The sequence below is a fragment of the Hippocampus guttulatus genome, chromosome 16, assembly GCF_054856545.1.
Source record: "Hippocampus guttulatus isolate MCC_2025c chromosome 16, RoL_Hgut_1.0, whole genome shotgun sequence".
Classification (NCBI taxonomy): domain Eukaryota; kingdom Metazoa; phylum Chordata; class Actinopteri; order Syngnathiformes; family Syngnathidae; genus Hippocampus; species Hippocampus guttulatus.
This window is the reverse complement of record NC_141276.1, coordinates 12,074,234-12,094,826: the sequence shown is the minus strand read 5'-3', so window position 1 is coordinate 12,094,826 and position 20,593 is coordinate 12,074,234. Positions and strand designations below refer to the sequence as shown.

Genomic DNA, 20,593 nt, shown 5'->3' with positions numbered 1-20,593 from the left:
AAAGTACAACACTTTATTAGAAAAAACACACACACAGCAATAAAATAATTCAATTCAAGGTGAAAAATTACACATCACAATTTTATGCTCGAATTGAATGGACATTGTGCCGATCCTTCGGGCATGAACGCCATGGCCACCGGGGGGCAAAATAATACATGCAAAGATATGATAATGGTTGATTTAATGATGAAACATGGAGAAGAAAAATATCATATCAATGCTATTGTAATCCTTACTTTTATGTTTAAGTATGAACTTGAAGCGGGAGTTCAACTGCACTTTCAGAGTTTGTTGCCAATTTCATAGCCGCCATCTAGCACTAAGGAGCCTGAAGCTCAGGGCTAATCTACAGTAACAAAAACTTGAGTTTGCATCTGTATATTATTTGTATGGGGTTTTTTTTTAAAGGAAATTATATACATTTTGAGGTTAGGAAATATGTTTAACGTGTGCATGTTTGTGTTCTAAAAATGGAAGATAATATTTCATTAGTTAGTTCTTGCAAGTAGATGATAATATTGCATTAAAATTATTAGTTTTAATGATTTGAAAATGTTATTTTATTGTATTTTAACTTGTAATGTTGACACGCAAAAAGAGAGTGACAGCTGGAATTTACATGCTAGTCCACTGCCCACTGCTTTGGACTGATAATTTGTTTCATTCGGATATTTTTATTCTGGTTTCACCGAGGGCTGCTTCTAATGACCTTTGCACCATGACATGAACATACCGGTGGGTGGCAATAACTCCAACGACACCCTCAGTAAACAAAACCTTCCAAATCATTTAACCTAGCCAGCCATGGCAGGTAAGAAAAGAGAGTAAATCGCATGAAGATTTTAGCTGTAGTTTGGATAAAGTGTCAACTGAAAAATAGATGTCACATGCGGTAAATTTGCTAAAAAATGGAGACTTAACACAAGCTGCAATGTAACAAATGACATGGTGGATATTCTGTCATGCTCATTAACAGAGTGGCTAACTGACTGACTGTTCTGTTCCTCGGATTAAGGGCACACACACACACACACACACACGTGCTCTTTTGAGATGTATCGAATACTTCTATCAAACCCTGGTCCTCAGGGCCGCTTTCCCATCTTTCCCTGCTGCAACACACCCAATTCAAATGATCAGGATCATTCTCTTGCTTCTTCAGAGCTTGCTGATCAGATGATCGGGTGTGTTGCAGCAGGGAGAGATGGGAAACGGGTAGGAAAGCGGCCCTCGGGGACCCAAGTTTGACACCTATGCTATAGAGCTAACATTAGCTAGTAGGCTAGCTATGACAGTATTAAGATTAAGATATCTTTTATTTGTCCCACACTGGGGAAATTTACAGTCTACAGCAGCAAATCTGGGGGGTACAAAGAAGAAAAACAAAGTGTTTGCAAGCACAAAAATAAATGTTGTTGGCTAAATTACTCAAAGACAATCCAAGCCAATATTCTCAACACATCTGTTACAAAATGTCTTCCAAAAACCCCAATGCTGGACGTTTGGTTCCCAGTCCGTCCATTTAGAAGTGACTCACTGTTTGTACAACTATGCACCACATCCACTCAACTAAACTTTTCAGCAGCGCAACGCCCTACAAGTTTTAGTTTTAATTCCGGTGTAAACCTTTCTGCCACCTGGAAGTATTTTCTTGCTTATTATTCAAAAACATGAAATGTTGGACTCCTATGTTGGGCATGCAAATGTATAGCAGAAATATCAGAATGATGCTATGCAGACCACGACCAGCAAAATTACCTCTGATTTGACTGTGCCCGTAATCATGACACATATTTAAGCATCCCGAATATTATAAACAGCACTTCGACACCACTATAGACATCATACTGTTCAATTCTAGGCAGCATACAAGTGTCTAGTTCACATAATGTGTATTGCCACTCTCTTTCCAGGTTGCACTATAAGCTTCACATGCTTTTTGTTGAATGCAGAACAGGTTTGCACGTTGAAATGCCCGTGAGCAAATGTTTACTTGTTGCAACAGAGACGGGCAGAAAGAGGCCCAACCTTCACTTGAACTCCTGGAATGTCTCCCATTTAAGCACGAAAGATGTGCTGGGGATGGGGGGCGCGCTGAACTGAAGCCCACAGTGCAGCGTGGGGCTCAGCTCCCCACTTTGTTGGTGGACAGGTGGGGAATAGGCTAAGTGGATTGGGAATCAGGGCCTTCATTCTGAAATGGATCGTGCACACACGCGTGCGTGGTTGTGTTGATGAAAAAAAAGAGGATCAATTAATCAATTGCCACGTCGTCAAACATTTAACCAAGTGCGAGGACAGCATTCCAAATTGATTTGAGGGGTTATAAGCGACGTATTGTGCAAACAAACTCAAATGTTTCACTGGAAAAAGCAGCGCTCAAACTTTATTCATGAAGCAGCACCTTACCTTGTAGACATTTTCCGTCACTCGGTGAACCTCGTCGGTGCGAGACATCGTGCAATCTTCGGCCAGGACCATAAAAGATCTTTCCTCCAAACGAGTATCCGCGTGAAAACTGCAGGAAATTTGGTTAAAAGGGGAGCTGTGAGGCTGGGGGACGATGTCGCACGGCCGAAATCCGACTGCAACTGAACTCACCTTTCCTCTTCACGGACAGCTGACTGCCTCCCGGCGCCTTCAATGACACTCGGTTTTCACAACTTCTCCCACGTTCCACATCAAAACCCAGAGCCTCAACTCGACCATTTGTCCAACACTTTAATTTCAACATCTGTTTTTTTACATGAATGACATGACGTTCTTCACGAGTGCACGCAGAGGCGCGACTGAAATAGGGAGGTTGGTTTTCCTACTGTTAGAGAACGCAGCATCCTCCTGCAGTTGAAGCGTACATTTGCTGGCGACCGCCCACACGTTTTTCTTGCAGTTGACTCCAAGTCCTTTATCATGCTGTAAGCAAAACGTCACCTTTTCGGCTCTATTTACCCGTACAAACGAACAAAACACGCGCTGCTTTATTGCAATGTTGCACTGGAATGGGTAGTCTTCATATACTTAGTGATAACTGACCGTTACAACACGCAATAGTTTATTTTTTGCCCTTGTACGGTACAGTATGCACATAAAGACTGTTCCTCGGAATGGTAATTAGTATAGGGATATAAATTGCATCCAAGACGGAGTGCTCCTTTTGCCCATTTGTTTTAGATTTATGGTCTCAAATCGCGCGCGCGACATGACCCGATTTACGTACATATTAATAGTAAACCGAGGACCTCGGAATATTTTGTCCCACTAATTTAAAGCAATACTGTACTGTAACGCAAAAGGCCGACTTGTAAGCGCGAGCAGTGCAAAAATAAACTGAACAAAGAGCGCCTCTTTGTGGAGTGATGGGTTTACGCGTACATACATTCAACACAGAAGGCGCGGCGGCAGGCTCGGCACGGACCAAGGAGTCGAATGCGCGCCCTAGTCGGAAGCCTCGCTGAAACCTGACCCGGCGCAATGAAGGTGAGGGCCGGCGCCAGGCTGGCCGAGGTGGGATTCCGCCCTCGCGGGGCATGTCTTTCCGGGTGCACCACTGGCCCGCTGCTGTGTCTGCGTGGTGGAAGGACAGCGCACGCGATAGGACCCAAAAGATGGTGAACTTTGACTGGGCAAGGCGAAGTCAGGAAACTCTGGCGGAGGCCCGCAGTGATCCTGACGTGCAAATAAGTCGTTCGACCTCGGTCTAGGGGTCAATGACTAATCGAACCATCTAGTACATAGGTGTCAAACTCAAGGCCGGGAGGGCCACATCAGACCCATATCATTCTATGTGACTTGCAAAAGCAATTCAAACATGTCAACTTCCATGGTGCTTGCTAAAATCCCGACCAAAATGAAAATTTCTCATCTGTATGCGAGCATTTTCTTGTTACCAAACCCATCATTACAGTAACTTGAACAATAGTTGATTAAACCTGTTATTCTTGACTTCTTTATATGGTTTCAGTCATAATGGCCCTTCAAGGGAAACGGTAACTAAAATGTGGCCCTTGACAAAAATGAGTTTGACATCCGTGATCTAATAGGTTGTTCTCCCCGAAGTTTCCCCCTCCACCTACAGGATAGCTGGTGCTCAAACAGCAGTGTTATCCGGTAAAGCCAATGACGAGAGGCTTTGGGGCCAAAACGATCTCAGCCTATTCTCAAACTTGAAATGGGTAAGAAGCCCGATTCACTGGCGTGGAATGCGAGCCGCCCAGTGGCCCTCTTTTGGGAAGCAGAATTAGCACTGCAGGATGGATCGAACGTCAGGTTAAGGCGCCCGATGCCGACGCTCATCGGACCCCTGTAAAGGCATTGGTCAAGATGGACAGCAGGAAGTTGGCCATGGGAGTCCGAACCCGCCAAGGAGTTTGTAAAAACTTACCTCGTGAATTAACGAGCCTTGAAAATGGATGACGCTTGAGCATCGGGCCCACAGCCGGCCATCATCGACAGAGTAACGCCGCGAGGACTAGGCTGCGACAAGAGATTTTGTCTTCATGACCATAATTGGTATTGGAGTAATCCAAACGTACAGTCATTAAAGGTATTTAAATTACATTACTTCAATAGTATGACACTTAGACTACATTACTAAGTTTTGTTTTATTTTATTTTTTATCAGGTAGCTAGTAACTGTATCGAAATACATTTTATATGTAACCCTCCCAACCCTGATTCTTAGGCTAGGTTCATACTGCAGACAAATGCAACCCAGATCAGATTTTTTTGCCCATATTCGATCTATATCTGATTTTATCAATTACAGTCTGAACGGCTCAATTCCGATTTTTTTTTCAAATCTTGGGTCTCTTTCATAATGTGGTCCTAGATCGTCTTTTTGCAATGCAACCTCCGTCCGAACTGTTATATATACCCGGCCTGTACAACATCCAAATTCCAAAATGTGGGCGGGGAGACAGTGCTTCGGGGTGCGATTGTCCGTGAATCTACACAGTTGTTTTGAGTAACAGTACTGACTTTAATTTAATCCCATTTGAAACAAAAAGCATAAAGGCGACACTTATTGTGATAGTCGCAATTAAGCCACAAAGAGGGTTCATTTATTATGCATAGATGTCTCCGAGAACCAAAAAGCCTGGCCTCATTTCCCCAAAATATTTATACCTCCTCTCCTATTGCTCCTCTGTAGATGAGATGAAAAAAAGATAAGCCTCTAAAATGTAGGCGGTGACCACATTTTCTTACGTAAACACTATCTTGAGCGACGTCGTATCTTCTACGCTTGCGGGTCACTTTAATGACGCATTTGGTTCACACACCAGACAGAAGTCGCATTTAATATGTAATGTGAAGTCTGACAACGACAACAAAAAACAAAATCGGATTTTACCATAAAATCTAAATTGAGGATTAAGACCAGCAAGGTGCACCTAGCCTTAGTTTCTCATAAAACTGTCAAATGGTGTCTGACTGGCGCAGAATGTTTTCATACACCATTCGTCCGTAGGGTTGCCACCTTTCAGATCTGGAAATAAGTGACACTCCTCAAAATCACGCGGGCAAAAGAAATGTGAGTGTTTGGCTCCCACAAAGCCTGAAATGCATAGAATCACATATAAATATGAAAAAACAAAATGTTTTGATTTAATTGACATTATTTAACATGTCATACTAGCCTCTGGAACCTGGGGTCACTTGGTGGTCAATCAGGAAGGACAAGTCAAGAAAGCATTTCGACATATTTAAAGTTGAAGTGCTTTATTAGCAATGAACATTGTTATTATTTTATAGAGTGAAACAGCCTATAGGCTATTTAGAAGGGCTGTAAATTAGACAAAGATTGATATTTTAACACTTTAACAATTGTGAAGCGCTTAATAGCCTGCACTTGAGCATATAGACCTGGCCTACTCTATTGTATACATACAAAGTGCTGTAAAGTAAACAAAGCCAGTCTCTGGGGATACTTTGAATGAAAGAGGACAATACAGACATTAAATAGCCTGTAAATGTAACAAGGACAAAAAAGTAAAACATTCGTAAACTTGTGTGTATACATGTTCAAAGCTGAATTCACTGAACTTGAGCATACTGGATTACATGCAAACATTCTGTGGACTGATGAGTCAAAAACTGAACTTTTTGGAAGATGTGCAGCCCATTACATCTGGCGTAAAAGTTGCATAGCATTTGGTTAAAAAGAACATTATTCCAACAGTGAAGCATGGTAGTGGCAGAGTGATGGTCTCTGGCACCTTTGCTACCTCAGGACTTGGACAACTTGCTGTGATTGATGGAACAATGAATTCTGCTGTCTACCAGAAAATCCTGAAGGAGATTGTCCGACAATCAATTTGCATCCTCAAACTCATGCGCTCTTGGATCATGCAGCAGGACAAAAATCCAAAACACACCAGCAAGTCCACCTCTGAATGCCTAAAAAAAACAAACAAACAAAAACAAAATTGCGTTTTTGGACTGGCCAGTCAAAGTCTGGGTTAGAATCCTATCAAGATGCTGTGTTGTGTGTGGTCAATCCCATCAGAACCAGCAATCTTCACAGCAGTACCAGTGCCGGCTGATGGCACGAAGGCGGGGAGGAAATGTTGTCATGTCGACAGTACCTGAGCCTTCAGCATTTGAAAAGGGAAGTGACACACGATATCACATTCCTTATGTACTCAGAAGCCACACATTCTGTTGGAAAATAACTTGTTGCTGGAGCACATTCATAATTTGCTTATTCTAAATTGTTATAATTTCAGCATCTTGTGACTATACCTTATAGTCTTGTATAAATCATTCAAGAAAATATTACCTACCAACTTACAAATGGTTTTTTTGGTTTTGTTTTTTACAATTAGAGCACGTTCATACATTGAGCGGACATGAAGAGTTCACTCTACCTAAAATCTGAACTACCCGGAAAAGTTTTTGGGTGTCTTGTGTGTGGTGTGAAACCTTTTGACTAATCTGTGCGTGCAAAGAGAAACAATCCAATCATCTTCACAGGTTTAAAATGATATTTAAACAAATGATCTGGTCACAGTATTTATCAGTAAAGATTATATCAGTGCTACCTGTCAAATGTAAACATGTGCTTTTTGGTTCTGCACAATTGTGCGTACGTGCTGTCTTGACCATTGCTGGTGTTGTTTACCTTCCCATTATCGTAAATTACTGTTGTTGCAATGGAATACGCCATTATGGTATTTGTATTTTCATTATTATTATTATTTTTAATGATAGTTGGGGTCGGATTAAATAAATGTTCTTCCATGCCCTTTCAGGCATATTAACTTTTTGTTACCAATTTCCTCATTTGTGATTAGAATTTGTTGGAATATGACACTGGCTGTGTTGCTTTTATTATGAAAGAAGAAATAAAAATAAAAATGAATGAATGAGGTGATTTGGATATACAGCCTTAGGTTTAGCTTTTAAACGGCCCACAATATTTTGTGGCCGTTTATTTTGCTTTTTGTTCACAACTTGTCTAACCAATCAGTGCAACAGAATGTGACCCAATTAGCAACAATTTTTTCTGCAAGGTACTAATTGGAAGAGGGAGCTGATTGGGTAACACAAGAGATCACGTAAACGAGCACGTGGGTTCAATAACCCCCCCCCCCCCCCCACACACACACACACACCCTTTGGAATACAACAGCAACTGCTCATCTTAGCATGTACTCCAAACCAATGGAGAAAATAAAGTGTTACATACCTGGAATATTCTGGCTATTTTATCCACAATCACATCGCATCCCTTGAGCGCCAGCCTTTTGTTTCCTTTAAGAAGGATGTAACTCGAGTCCATTGTACACAATGAATTGTTTACTTCACTTAGACCATGCTGGCGACAGTTGATGGCACGATCCTGTGCTCCCTGCAATGCGTAGACTGAAAACCACAAAAATTCAACATTGAAAATGGAAATGCAGAAATTCAAGCCCTTTCCAGAAAACTCCAAATTTTGTTTTTTTTCCCCTAAGGTCATTAAAGTAGTTGTCCTATTTTTGTTTTAAAAACGAAAATTGAAAATATAACCCCAAATGTTCATTTCGAGTTGCTTTTCAGAATTTAAATTAGCATGAACGGCGGTACATGGATTCAGATAACGGCATGTTTTCCGTGTTTCAATTTCCAATTTATAAAAGCGATACAGGCGATGCCTCATTCCGGCTCAATGGAAACAGCAACATTGCCTTCTGGCGGATCAAGAAGGAATAGCGTTTCAACACATGCAAATATTTTCAACTGTTGTGTGTGTGTGTCTGAGTACCTTAAAACTGTGTAAAACATTTGTTTCAAAATCAACGAGCATGCACGGTGATCCACAAACACACATTCAACAATTCCCAAGTGGAATTGAATATTTACAAAGGACAAGTCATGATAAATGCTCATACAACATTAACATGTAAATTGTGCATATATTTGTGGATTTCAAAAAATATGTCAATATCGCGCATATACAGTATTTGCGGAGCTCAAAACTTGAAAATCACTGACATAGTGGATCTCAAAAACACGTGAAAATCACAAATATAGTTGAGTGAATCATTTTGAGACAAATCTGTCCCAATACTCAGGCTCATAATGAAAAGCTGGACCACAATCTACAAAAAAAAAAAATCAAACCGAAAATGCTTAGTGTTATTGTAACGCTATTTTGAATAAGTCATTCTACCATGGTAACAGCCAGGGCTAATGTAGGCTTGTTTGGAGTACACAAGACAGTGCTCCTCTTGTGCACAAAAGTGAGGACCCTGTGGCTTGTGTCAGAGACTCGATGAGGGGACGTTTTAGTCAAGTGAAATGAGGTTGCATTTTTAAAACTGCATTCCCTCCCTTTAGAGAGGACACATCACGCTAAATCAACTTTATACAGCTTTTCGGCATGTTAAAATAGGAATTCCTCACCAAAAAACACCGCCAAGGTGGTGGTTTCCTCGATTCCCCCATCTCTGAGAATTCCTGTTCATTCCACCTCTCTCAGCGACCGCTCTGCCCAATCCAAGAAAACAACTAGGTACTCACTTTTCTACGTCACAAAATGAGGAACTACCCCCGCACCGCCCCTGAAGATTAAAACTCATTCAATCCCAGCCATTTTCACTGGAGCAACCCTCTCAGTCCCAGCGTTTTACTGGATTTTGATTGATCTTGCAAGGCCCACAGAATATTTGGTTCTAATGCTGTATAAACATGGAGCCTACCAAAATAAAGTTTGACTCTCTTCTTTCAGCAGAAAAAAATAATAATTTGTTTCTATCTTTTTCCATTCTTCAGCAATCAGCATTACAAAATAGCAAAGTTTCATGGAAATGGCGATTCCTGGGCAAAAAACGGAGAATAAGAGCTTTTTGTAAAAGCTCGCATTTCAATCACGTGAGGCACCACTGCCACCTACTGGTCCCTTTTTTCCATGATTTACAACGGCTTATTCTCGTTCACAGATTGCATCAGACCCTCCTCCTCTCTATGACTCAAAAAAAAGACTTAGACGTACAAGTGCGTCCTTGGTAGGCGGGGCCTAATTTTAAAAAGACGTACGTCTTGTGGAATGAAAGAGACACGGCCAGTTTCTCAGAGCAGCCACCAGTGAAACTCTTTGATTTTGCAGTTGGGCAGAAAGGGCTACTTTCACACACTGGGTCCCATTCTCTTGAATGAGAGGTCTCCTGTGCCAGAGCGGAGCGTCGCCGTTTCCCCAACCCAACGGTTGTGCCTCCCGCCTCGGAGATGGCGGTTTTGGGCAACCGCCAACCGGCTTCAGACGCCGCAGAGTAAAGACCTCGACCCGTTGACTTGCACGGGCAGTCAAATGAATGTTAGTGAGATCGGAGTGTTGTGTGGTGTGGGATTGTTTGGGACTAATGGAAAAGCGGCACGAGTCTGCCAAGTGGTAACAACTGTTCATTGACCGATTTGTGGGTGGTGTGCAATAGAACCTTTGTATCTGTTTACGCAGCCGCAATGTCAGTACAGTAGCGGCAGCATGCCAAAGACTAACAATAGAGAGCAGCGCTAAAAGTGTTTATCTGTCTACATTTCGCCCGATTCGATTCACATCTCACTTTGGTGAAAAGGACATAATGACAAAGATGCGCAAGATGGACAGCATAGTCGATTATTACTGATCTATGAAGCTGCCGGCAGGAGTGTTTATTTATTTTTTTTCTATCGTGATGAGAGGTAGGGAGAATGCCATGGCCGGATCTAAAATTACAAGTTGTACCATCTGGATTTGTTATTCCCCTTAATGCGTGGTCAATATTACCATCTAGGCTTCACGCTACTCTTACACTGTTATCAGCCATGCTAGAATCTGCAGATTCGGCGGCAGCCACCGCTATCATTTATCCCAGAGGAAGTATTGTTGATCAATTATCAAATTTAACACTGGAATATCTATGAAACCATAGCAACAGAAACAAGAATTGTTTATGGCATAAATGAAACAGACTATTTCCCGCAGATTTTGTGTGTGGTGGGAGACTAGCTTGGGCTATTATTTTGGGTATGTTAGCATCTGCTGATTCAGCCACCTTTTGCCATGATTTGTAGAATAAACCTGTCACTCAACAGCGTGATCGCTAGTTTATTTTTTGCTATCCATTGGCTATGCCTTGGTTCTTCTTTTGGTAGCTTGTAGAATGCTGACCCCTTCTTTTGCCTCCTCTTGTTGTGGCACCATTTACTCTAATTAGCGACAGGTTTTCTATTCAGCCAAACTGCTGCTGTTTACGTTTCGCTCAGTGCATTTGGGGACGTCAACGTCCGGAGCTTTATAGGGCGACGTCATGAAAGGGGTGTACCAGCCACATTGGGATAGGTGTTTTAGTAAACCAGGGGTCTTACTTCCAGGTTAGGAAGTAGCCAAAGGAGCCACTAAAATAACTCAGATTTCATAAGAAATTAGCTTGCCGTTGTGCCTAAGTGATATACCAGGGGTGGCCAACCAGTCAGAGACCAAGAGCCAATTTTTTTACTGAGTTACTGCAAAGAGCCACATCTTACCCTTCCTCGGGCACGCGCGTGCACACACACTTTTTTGGCCAAAGATCGACTTTTGAAGCGACCAACTTCTCACGAACGACCCGATTGCGCACGTGCAAGCATACACACACACACACACACTCACGCGGGTGCCCACCAGTGCACTCCCGCACATATGCATGCACACCACGATGAGCAACAGTCGGAACGGGCCGAAAAGGAATTAAAGCTCAAGATACAAACAAACAAATCTTTTTTTTTTTCCTACCCATTTCCTCCTCCCACCCCTTGCAGTCGACTTGGGACCAGTTTGCTGGCTCCCGGTCGATTCTGATCGACGTATTGGGCACCCCCGCCTTAAAATCAAGAGGTAATTCACTGACTAGCTTAGCACTTAGCGCCGTTGTTTGCGCGTGAGCGGTGATGCAATCATCTGATTGGTTGCTCTCTATGTCAATCAAGGAACGGGATTGATGATAGGCTGACAGAGTACGTTCTGTGAAGTTGGCGCCTTCTTTGAATGGCATCGCCACTGCCGAGGCGTTTTCGACGCTTGTCGTGTGAGAGCCCGGGAGCCGCATTGAACCAGCCAAAGAGCCGCGGGTTGGCCACCCCTGTGATATACAATCATATATATGCCTGTAGTTGAAACTGTTGGAAGCTGAACCCTTTCAGGGACAGCAGTTACTACAGTGGACAGCTTATCATGTTATCAGGTTACAGGGTGCATGAAAGGTCTAACATAGCACGATATGGCCCCTTTAAGATAACGGCCCAGCATGGGGTTCAGTGAAAGTCGTGCACACGCTCAGGGTCATCATGAAGAGCCGGAACACAATCTACAGCAGACAAAGAGAAAATAAGAGGTGCATATTTATGTCATGGCCCAGCATACACGTTAACAAACGTGTGATCCATTGAGGGTTGCATCAAGACTACTTTTATGAAAGACTTCAAACAGAAACACATCAATAACCTAAAATCGGGTAATGAGCAGAACATAAAATAATCATACAAAGGTTCGGATTACCAAAGATAAATTTCATTACACTTCAGGATATAAGTGTCCCTGTATACATATACACCACCCTTGAGGACATGGTGCAAATGTGTTTTTTTCCTCACTTTATGTCTGACATAACATGATGTAAAGACGAGCCCCACCCCCACCCCAAAAAGGAAAATTGTTGACCATGATGTAATGAAGAGCTGTGGGGGTACAACTCCCTCTTGCAGCTGGTGTCGAGCTCTCTTTCGCCAACACACTAGAGAAACACTGGAGACAATGCATTTCACTAAGAAAAAGAGAAACTAAGGTGATTGATATGAGGGGCGGGGGGGTAAGAAAACTGCTGCAGTTCATCAATTCATTGGTGTGCAACGAAGAGGCCTTATGAGACAAAAACAATAGGGCGTTTCAGCCATGTTAAAATGAGTTGGACGGATATAAGCATGTTTGAAAGATGATGTACAATATTGGACAGACAATAACAAGAAGGAAGATGTTGAACAAGGAGTTAAGTGCCAGGAGAGCACTGGTTTTGGTATCGGCTGTGGTCCATGGGTCAGTTGGAATTCAGGAGTGGCAGGGACTAAATTAAGTTGATTTTTTTGTTGTTGTTTTTTTTACAGGGGAGTCTTTGTCATGCAGAGATGGGCAAGTTAAAGGGGTCTTTGCAAAGTCTTCATCTTAACTGCCATAATGCATGGTATTACTGGGGATGACCATGGGAGAGGCCATAGAGATTGCAGCACCGCCCAGGGTAAACTGGTTGGTGACCGGATAGTAAGCACCACTGCTACTGGGACCTGACTGGCCTGTTGTGGCTCCTGAAAAACAGAATGGGGCATTATATTCAGTACTCCCTCTGACCTTCGGCATGATAAATATATGTTGCTTACCAATGTGGGCTTCTGCACTGTGTTAATTATTAACTGGACATACCCTGGACAATTCCTGTGCTCATGATGGAGCCCATCCTGGAGTGGGTGTGGTTCACAATACCTGTGTTCACTGTGAACAAAACAAAAAATAAATAAAAGCAGTCATTTGCTGTCAGATGAAAACGTTAATTATACAAAGCACCACAGGGTTTGTATCTTTTTTTCAACAATCATTTACTGTGACTTTTTCAAAATCTTTTCACTTCATTTCCAAATCCAAAACTAGAAAAACATTGTCGGCTGTGCCTCTAAATCGAACTACAGACTTCTTCATACAGTTTGTCATGTTTTAATACAACAGCAACACGAGATTTTAAATAACATGAGATGAACGATCTGACCTCTCCATCCCATAGAAAAATAATAATAAAAAGGTGCTTTAGAGCTATGATTTCCTAAATCAGTATTTATGTTGTATCAACATCATACATTAATTAAAATATACAATACGTTATTTTTCAAGAACTTGGAAAATGCATTTTCGATTCCCATAACTGAGAATTTTCATGACCATACTTTCGTACGGTACTTGTCAAAACACATTCAACACCACCCAAAGCCGTGGCCAGACTTTTGTGCGCGCTACTGTACACGTTGCGAACAATCAGAACGTATTCACAATGCTTCACCTTTCACATTTTACGTGACAGCTCTTCATAGAAAGGAGATGGAGGTTGCAAACTGAACCTGGGCATATTAATCCATTCGGGGACAGCGGTTACGATAATGGACAGCTTAGCATGTTATCAGGTTACAGGGGGCATGAAAGGGTTAAGTGACAAATCTCTCGATTTTAAATCCCATGTACTGTTGCTTGTCAATAAAACTGGCACACCTTCATATATGAGGCGATTCTGTAACTGCCCCACCCCCATCTTTGTGATTTTATCAGGCAGAAAAGTACACGATAGGATTCATTGCATTCTCAGAACCTCGTTTTGCGCTCAGTCCCAAACACCCCGACAAAAAGTCATCGTCCCTGTTGATCTGTGACTCCACGCGCACCCATCAAGCAAGATGGTCAGCTTTTCCTTGGCACCCTTCGGATGTTGCTGCGCTACGGCAGTCCTTGCGTGGATGGATAGTTTCATAAAACGAAAGCACCCAGATGGGCCTCTTTGAAAATGTTGGATTTTCATTTTTTCTGCGAGCGTTGATGCCCTCCGTCGAATGGCAACTGTAGAGAGTCTTCTCCCGGCTGTTCTTTGATCACGAATCCATTGCTTGAGTTGGTCTTCCAACGCAGGCCACCTCGCCTTGTTTCAATGGAAACTCAGTTTCATCTTCTTGACTTGCTCGCTTTCCTGCTTCCTCCATTTGTGGACCATGGATTCGTTGATCTTATACTCTCTCGCTGTTGCTCGATTGCTACGTTCCTTCGTGTCACTGATCGCTTGCAGTTTGAACTGTGCTTTGTAGATGTGTCATTTTTGGGATGTTGTTTTGCACAATGCACATAACGTCACTATATACACCTACTGTGGACGTGCTTTTTATGTCCTCTTTCACATCCAACCTTCCCCCTGATTTTGATGGGTTTAAGATTCATGACAACATGAAACTTTGTACACACATCACGCCCGGCATTATTTTCCGGACTACAAGTAGCAATTTTTTTCCAAAATTTGTAAACTTCCGGCTTTAAATGTGACGTGGTTTTATTTATGCATTTTTACTGATGAGCATCAAGCCGTCATTATATCCCCTCATTCTTGTTACATCTGACCAATGAAATTACTAAACACGTCACAGTAGACCAATGAAAGTGTCTGAGTCCACCCTCATACTGAATACTCATCAGCTATTTGCGTTTGGAACAACAAGATTTGCAGCAGTGGAAAGAGCCGGAAAGAGAAAGAGAGGGAAAGAGAGAGAGAGAGAGAGAGAGAGAGAGAGAGAGAGAAACACGCATGTGTGGTTAGCAGTGCAGGTGGCTGTGAGATGGAATTGACAGTCAAAATAAGCAGATTTGAGTTTCACTAGAAATTGGAAACAGCGCCACCTATTGGATAAAGGAAAATATGTTGTACTTTGTTTTTCCTCCCAGCAGGTTGACTAGACTGACCTCATATTGACTCGAAATGCTGTTGCTGTGGCAACCCACAGTTCAACAACAACAACAACAACAACAGCAGATTTTGAGGGTCTAAACAGCACAAAATCCCATGAAACTGCAAAAACATCAGTCCGTGGTTGTACGTGTCACCAAGATTGAGGAAATATTGGAGGTATATGTAACAGCCGGAGACCTACTAAAACATCTCAGAGCCATATGCTAAAGCAGGGGGGGTCCAGACTACGGTCCGGGGGCCATTTGCATCCCACCATCCATTTTCAGCGATCTGAGAAAACCCCCATCAAAACAAAAGAAAAAAAAAGACATTTGACATGGGCCACAAGGTTACTTAAAAAAGGTGAAAGGGGATAAAACTGCTCAGTTTTGCCTGACATTCAAACAATTTCATTTGATTTGATTGTAGATTCTTACGCACTGTTCCTATCTGAGATCGGCATTTTTTTTTTTTTTAATTTAGGGGCAATTTTAACACAGTTAACCTAAAGGACCTCTGCTGGTAAATTGATTGCAAGACTGACTCCACATTTTTTGTCCTTGCATGGAAGTTGACATTTGGCATTTTGATGGGAGCCTTGTCAAAAATGTGACAGTGCTGACAGAATTGTAGAATTGCATTAGACAGTGACAAAACATGGAGAAAGACGTACCTAGAGGGATAAGGTTGTTGTGAGAGACTGATGGGCCACTGCCAATGACTGTACTAAGGTCATAAGCTCCAGGCATTCCTGGATGGGACGATAAGAAACACAGCAGTCACCAATATTAACCAAGAAAAACATCAATCGCATCGCAGTCGAAAGAAAAAGCCTCAAACATTCACACTGTCAAAAAGTTATCATAACAGATACAATACCCAAAAATGTTAGGGTGATTTGGCTTTTGAGTGAGCTTGTAGGATGAACATAAAACGCACAAAAAAAAATATTCGGGCTGCAACAATGAATCAATATCATTATCAGTTCATTGTGTGCTGGAGTTAAGTCAGTCGCCGGCTGCGTTGCGCCATGTATTCTGCTGTAGAATGCCGAGAGCAGAGTGTGTTGGAAGTAGAAACTTATGGCTCGAGCCATAACACAGAGTGGTTCAGAGAGTTTGAGCATTTCACTCTCCACAGCACGAAGTCACGAACGAGCGCACGTGTGCAGGTTGAGACCGATAGACAGCGATTAATTCTCCCAATAAGATGGAAAACATTGGAGCTTCAAGTTATTTGTTACTTCCTTTTAGTTTACTGTAAAATGGACACAAAAGAAAAGTTAAAAAATAAATAAATCAAAAAAACATCATCTAACTTAATGCTAATGTGCAGTCGTCTTGCACCAAATACTGGTACAAGTATCATACAAGAATTTTGGGGGGCAAAAATAATCCAATTCCATAACTTTCAAATACTGGTACTTTTGGGGGGAAAATACAGCAAAGGTGCTCCAACTGTGTCATTATTGGTGCATGAAAGGGTGAAAGGCTCTCCAACTGAGCTAACACCATTTGCTTTTTATGAAGGACGGTGTGTGCCCATTTTGAGCCGGCTTCCTCACTCGCACCACTCACTAAAACGCCATGCTGAACCTGCTCGGTGTATTTTGGAAACAGAGAACGCACGTTAAACATTTCATCCTGTGGTACATATGGAATTATAAATACTGTCTGATACTGGTGTAAAGCATCATATGTATACGGCTGGTGGGGTCCGGAACAATCAAGTGATCGTTAGCTTAAAACACGGAAACATATTGTGTGTGAGAGTGGGCTGATCACTCTTTGACCACTCGTGCCATGTAACAGGCAGAATGTTTGGAGAAAATAGGAGGCAGATACTTTGTGGGGAGTAAAGTGACATTTCTCACATTCAGCGAGATGAAGGGCATTCAAATGCAATCAGATACTTTAACCCTTTAATGCACCCTCTAACTCGATAACATGGTCAGCTGTCCACTGGTGCCCCTCAAAAGGTTAAACTCAGAAAGAAAAAAACCCCAATGCCTTCAATGTTAGTAACTCAAAAAATTTAAACAATCTTTCTATTGAAATATAAAAATATGGACATTCTGTGTGTGATCACCCTTAAAAAGGAGTTTTATCTCTTTTCTTATGCATAATACAGGCCTAGATTCACTGGTATATTTTGTTATCAGAGTGAATAATATGAATGAATAAAGACTCAAAGCATAAAAATACCATGCAAATGCTTTTAAATCCAAGTTCAAAACTAGGCTTTTTTCTCATACTTATGATTAAGGTTATTCAAAAAAATTTTTGAAACCATGTTTTCCATAATCATCACGACCTATTACTATAATTACTAGTTTAAAAAAAAAGTTAGTCAAGTGCCCTGAACTGCCTAGCATCCAGTCATTGTATGAAGCATTGAAATACTTGAGTAATGACATTATAAGGATACCATTGAGTGGGCATAAAAAATAACTACACTGAATGACGTTTTCAAGGCATAATGTATATTTTTTTCAGAAATTCCACATCTCCACAGTACCTTCGGAAGGAGCAACAATCTTTACAATGTTAGGTGATTTTCATATGCAAACAGCCAACGACATGCCCTCATTGTGCACATAAGTGCCACGACTGGCTTGGGGGCAATGATTGTGAGCTAATGTGGCTAAACTGATGCACGACCATACGGACTATTTTTACCGCAGGATCCAAACACAGATCACTGACTTAGTTTTCATCATGATACCATTGCTGACAAGAACTTTAATGAGGTAAGTAACAAGGAGTAAAACGGAAGCAACTACGCTCTGTACTGCTTTGACCGCGCAAGAAACAGTAAATTAAATATCCGATTATTGCCAGACAACTTTATATATTTTGTATAACATAAATTTGTATCAGACATTAAGTATGGATGTATGTGTGTTTTATTTCCTTTTATTTTAATTTTTTTTAAAACAACCTCTAGGTACAAATAAATGTCAACAAAATGCCCAAAAAACTTTAAGGACCCTTGTACAATACTGGGGACAAATTTGAAATTTTGGGGGCAAATATTTGCAGATTAATCACAGCATCTTGGAGTATTTCAAGAAAAAGAATGATCGCTTTGCTAACTTAATTACAATCACTGGTCCACCCATTCAAGTGATTGGGCATGCCAAACAGGCAGTATTCATTTCTATTATAATATTATATATGGCCTGAAGGCTTAAATCAGGGGTCGGCAACCTGCGGCTCCAGAGCCGCATGTGGCTCTGTAGCACCGCTCTAGTGGCTCCCTGAAGCTTTTTCAAAAATGTTTGAAAATTGAAAAAGATGGGGGAGGGAAATATATTTTTCGTTTTAATATGGTTTATGTTGGAGGAAAAACATGACACAAACATTCTTAACGTTTTCTAATGCTGTAAAAATGTGTAGAATCAGATTTAAATTTCAACATTTCTGTCAACGAAGATTTGTGTCTTAGCCTTTGACACACGTTTCATTAGCAGGGCGGGATGCCAGTCAGGTGGCTGTTGCAAAAAAAAAAAAAAAAAAGCCTTTTCAGGTACAATTCACCGATGGTCCTGGCAAAGAATGGGAGTCTGGAGGGCCGATAGAAGCATTTTAAAATGGTACACGTGAGCTACATAGTTAACACGCTGCAAAGGTGTGTCGAATGCCTCCGCATCTGGTCTCGACAAAGGTAGGTAGGCATGTGTGTGTAAGTGCGTGCGTGTGCGGTAACGGGTCGATCGCGGGAGGTTGGTTGATCGAAAAGTAGATGTTTGGTCAAAAAAGGTTGGGCACCCTTGCTCTACAGGATGCTGTGCAGGGAAAAATATAGTATTTGTAGCCAACTTAGTCATTCTGATAGTAGGCTAATATAGATACAAACAGCATGTGTTGCCAGCATGTGTTGCCTTACAAGGCTAAGAGAAGGCTTTTGTTTTTTTGCGGCTTTAGACATATTTGTTTTGGGGGGGGGGGGGTTGTCCAGTATGGCTCCTTCAACATTTTGGATTGCCGACTCCTCGCTTAAATAATAAAACATGTTTTGGTGCACTTTTGTAGAGCACTGGTTCTAGATAAAACTACTTGTAGTGCATAAAAAATGTGAAATGCTTTGTTCTTAAGTATTTAAAAATGTTTATTCATCTATCTATACATATTTTTTCATCTAAAGTAGGGATGGCTACAGAGCCCAACTGTCCCCGTCATTTTTCGCAAACAATGAAGTGAATGGGCTATTAGGGGATAAGACCAAGGGGAAAAAAAGGACAGATTCACCTCAGTATGCAAGCAATCTGGTGTGTCACTCAATATCAACTGGTGGGTCCAAGGGACACCGTATCAACGACTTGAAGTCATATCTGTTCCCAACATAGCGGAGTGTATATTAAAATTAAACTGGGTAATTATTTTGTCAAATACAGGATGAGACACACAAACGGCAACACCAGATATTTATCAAACCTCACATATTTTGCTCCTTTATCCATCAATACTTCAAGATGGGCAGCTGGAGATGTACTTTAAATTCCTTTGAAGCTGTTTCTTTTTGGTTTTTAGAGGATTTGCTATGCCAGATTAACCCATCCGACTCAATTTATAACTGTTCTTCCAAATTTTTTGGAACGAGTCAGTTTTCCACCAAAAATTGACTATTAATTCCCATTGAAACATTACAATTTAATAGATTCAAATTGTTCCTATTTGCAATTTAAATCATTCAGCACATTCAATTCACATTGGGAACGATTTTCAACATGCCCAAAATAATGTTTTTGTTGTTTTTTCTCCACTTATGTCTACAGTTTTTTGACCAATTCAAACGTTTCAACTTTAAACTGTTCAGCTGATTAAACATTAAACATTTTCCGCATCGCCCCCTAATATATATATATATATATAAATAAAGAATAAAATGTGTTATCTATATCCATATTTATATTGCACTTAATTGAACTTTGACATTGAAACTGTAACATTTATTTTGTGAATGCAAACACTTTGTTTTTCTTATTTCTTTTTTCTACCCACAATCTTGCTGCTGTAGACTGTAAATTTCCCCAGTGTGAGACAAATAAAGGTTATCTTATATATAAATTAAACTAGAGGTGCGAGAAGCTATAACGGCCCTGGCAATGTTGAGACAGGCACATTGGGATACTGACATATTGGAATTGGAATTTTTAGAAAATGAAAGAACCTCAAATTAAAAACTAGTTTGAGAAAATATGAGCTCTATGAAAGGTCTAAAATGAGGCCAAAATGAGAAAGGAAATTAAAAATGGCAGATTTCCTGTTGAGTTAAGAGTACTTTTTCTAGATCTTGGGCTGTTACATATGCCTTCAACTTTTGGTACACTAATCTTCGTGAAATGTTCTACCGCAGCAACTAAGCTATTTCTTTAAAACTACAAAGATAATAGTGATTATTTGGCCAAGCATGGCGTATGAGGCAAGTTTCATGTTTTCACGAATGTTAAGACCAACAAAATCAGCATCTTTTTTGTGGGCAAACAGCATTCGCCAAAATAAAAAGGGTTGCTTGTCCTGGTCGTCTTAAACATTTGAGGATGAAACACCCACATTTTCAAGGCAATCGGAGAAAACCTCTCAGAGATTTTTAAAAGGTGACCATCATTGCGAGACTAATAAAGGTTT

General features: G+C 41.1%; 2 protein-coding genes across 8 annotated transcripts in view; both read right to left on the bottom strand.

The window, feature by feature from the left end:
- The window catches only part of LOC147193198 (BAR/IMD domain-containing adapter protein 2-like), a 72,312-nt gene extending 69,578 nt beyond the window's left edge, over positions 1-2,734 (bottom strand). For 4 of the 5 annotated variants that reach the window (XM_086134033.1, XM_086134031.1, XM_086134032.1 and 1 more), the window contains exon 1: positions 2,413-2,582. In XM_086134033.1, the coding sequence (XP_085990159.1) occupies positions 2,413-2,484 (72 nt within the window). In that variant the 5' untranslated portion in view covers positions 2,485-2,582. Of the gene's footprint in view, positions 1-2,412; positions 2,583-2,604 lie in introns of those variants that run through there. The other variant, XM_086134030.1, reaches the window with a different exon arrangement.
- Positions 2,735-8,193: 5,459 nt separating this feature from the next.
- Positions 8,194-20,593, bottom strand: part of carm1 (coactivator-associated arginine methyltransferase 1) — a 60,271-nt gene continuing 47,871 nt past the window's right edge. Inside the window, exons 14-16 of one of the 3 annotated variants that reach the window (XM_086132156.1) lie at positions 15,621-15,714; positions 12,871-12,982; positions 8,194-12,798 (exon numbers count right to left, since the gene is read on the bottom strand). In XM_086132156.1, the coding sequence (XP_085988282.1) occupies positions 12,631-12,798; positions 12,871-12,982; positions 15,621-15,714 (374 nt within the window). In that variant the 3' untranslated portion in view covers positions 8,194-12,630. The remainder of the gene's footprint in view (positions 12,799-12,870; positions 12,983-15,620; positions 15,715-20,593) is intronic. The other 2 variants (XM_086132152.1, XM_086132153.1) reach the window with 2 other exon arrangements.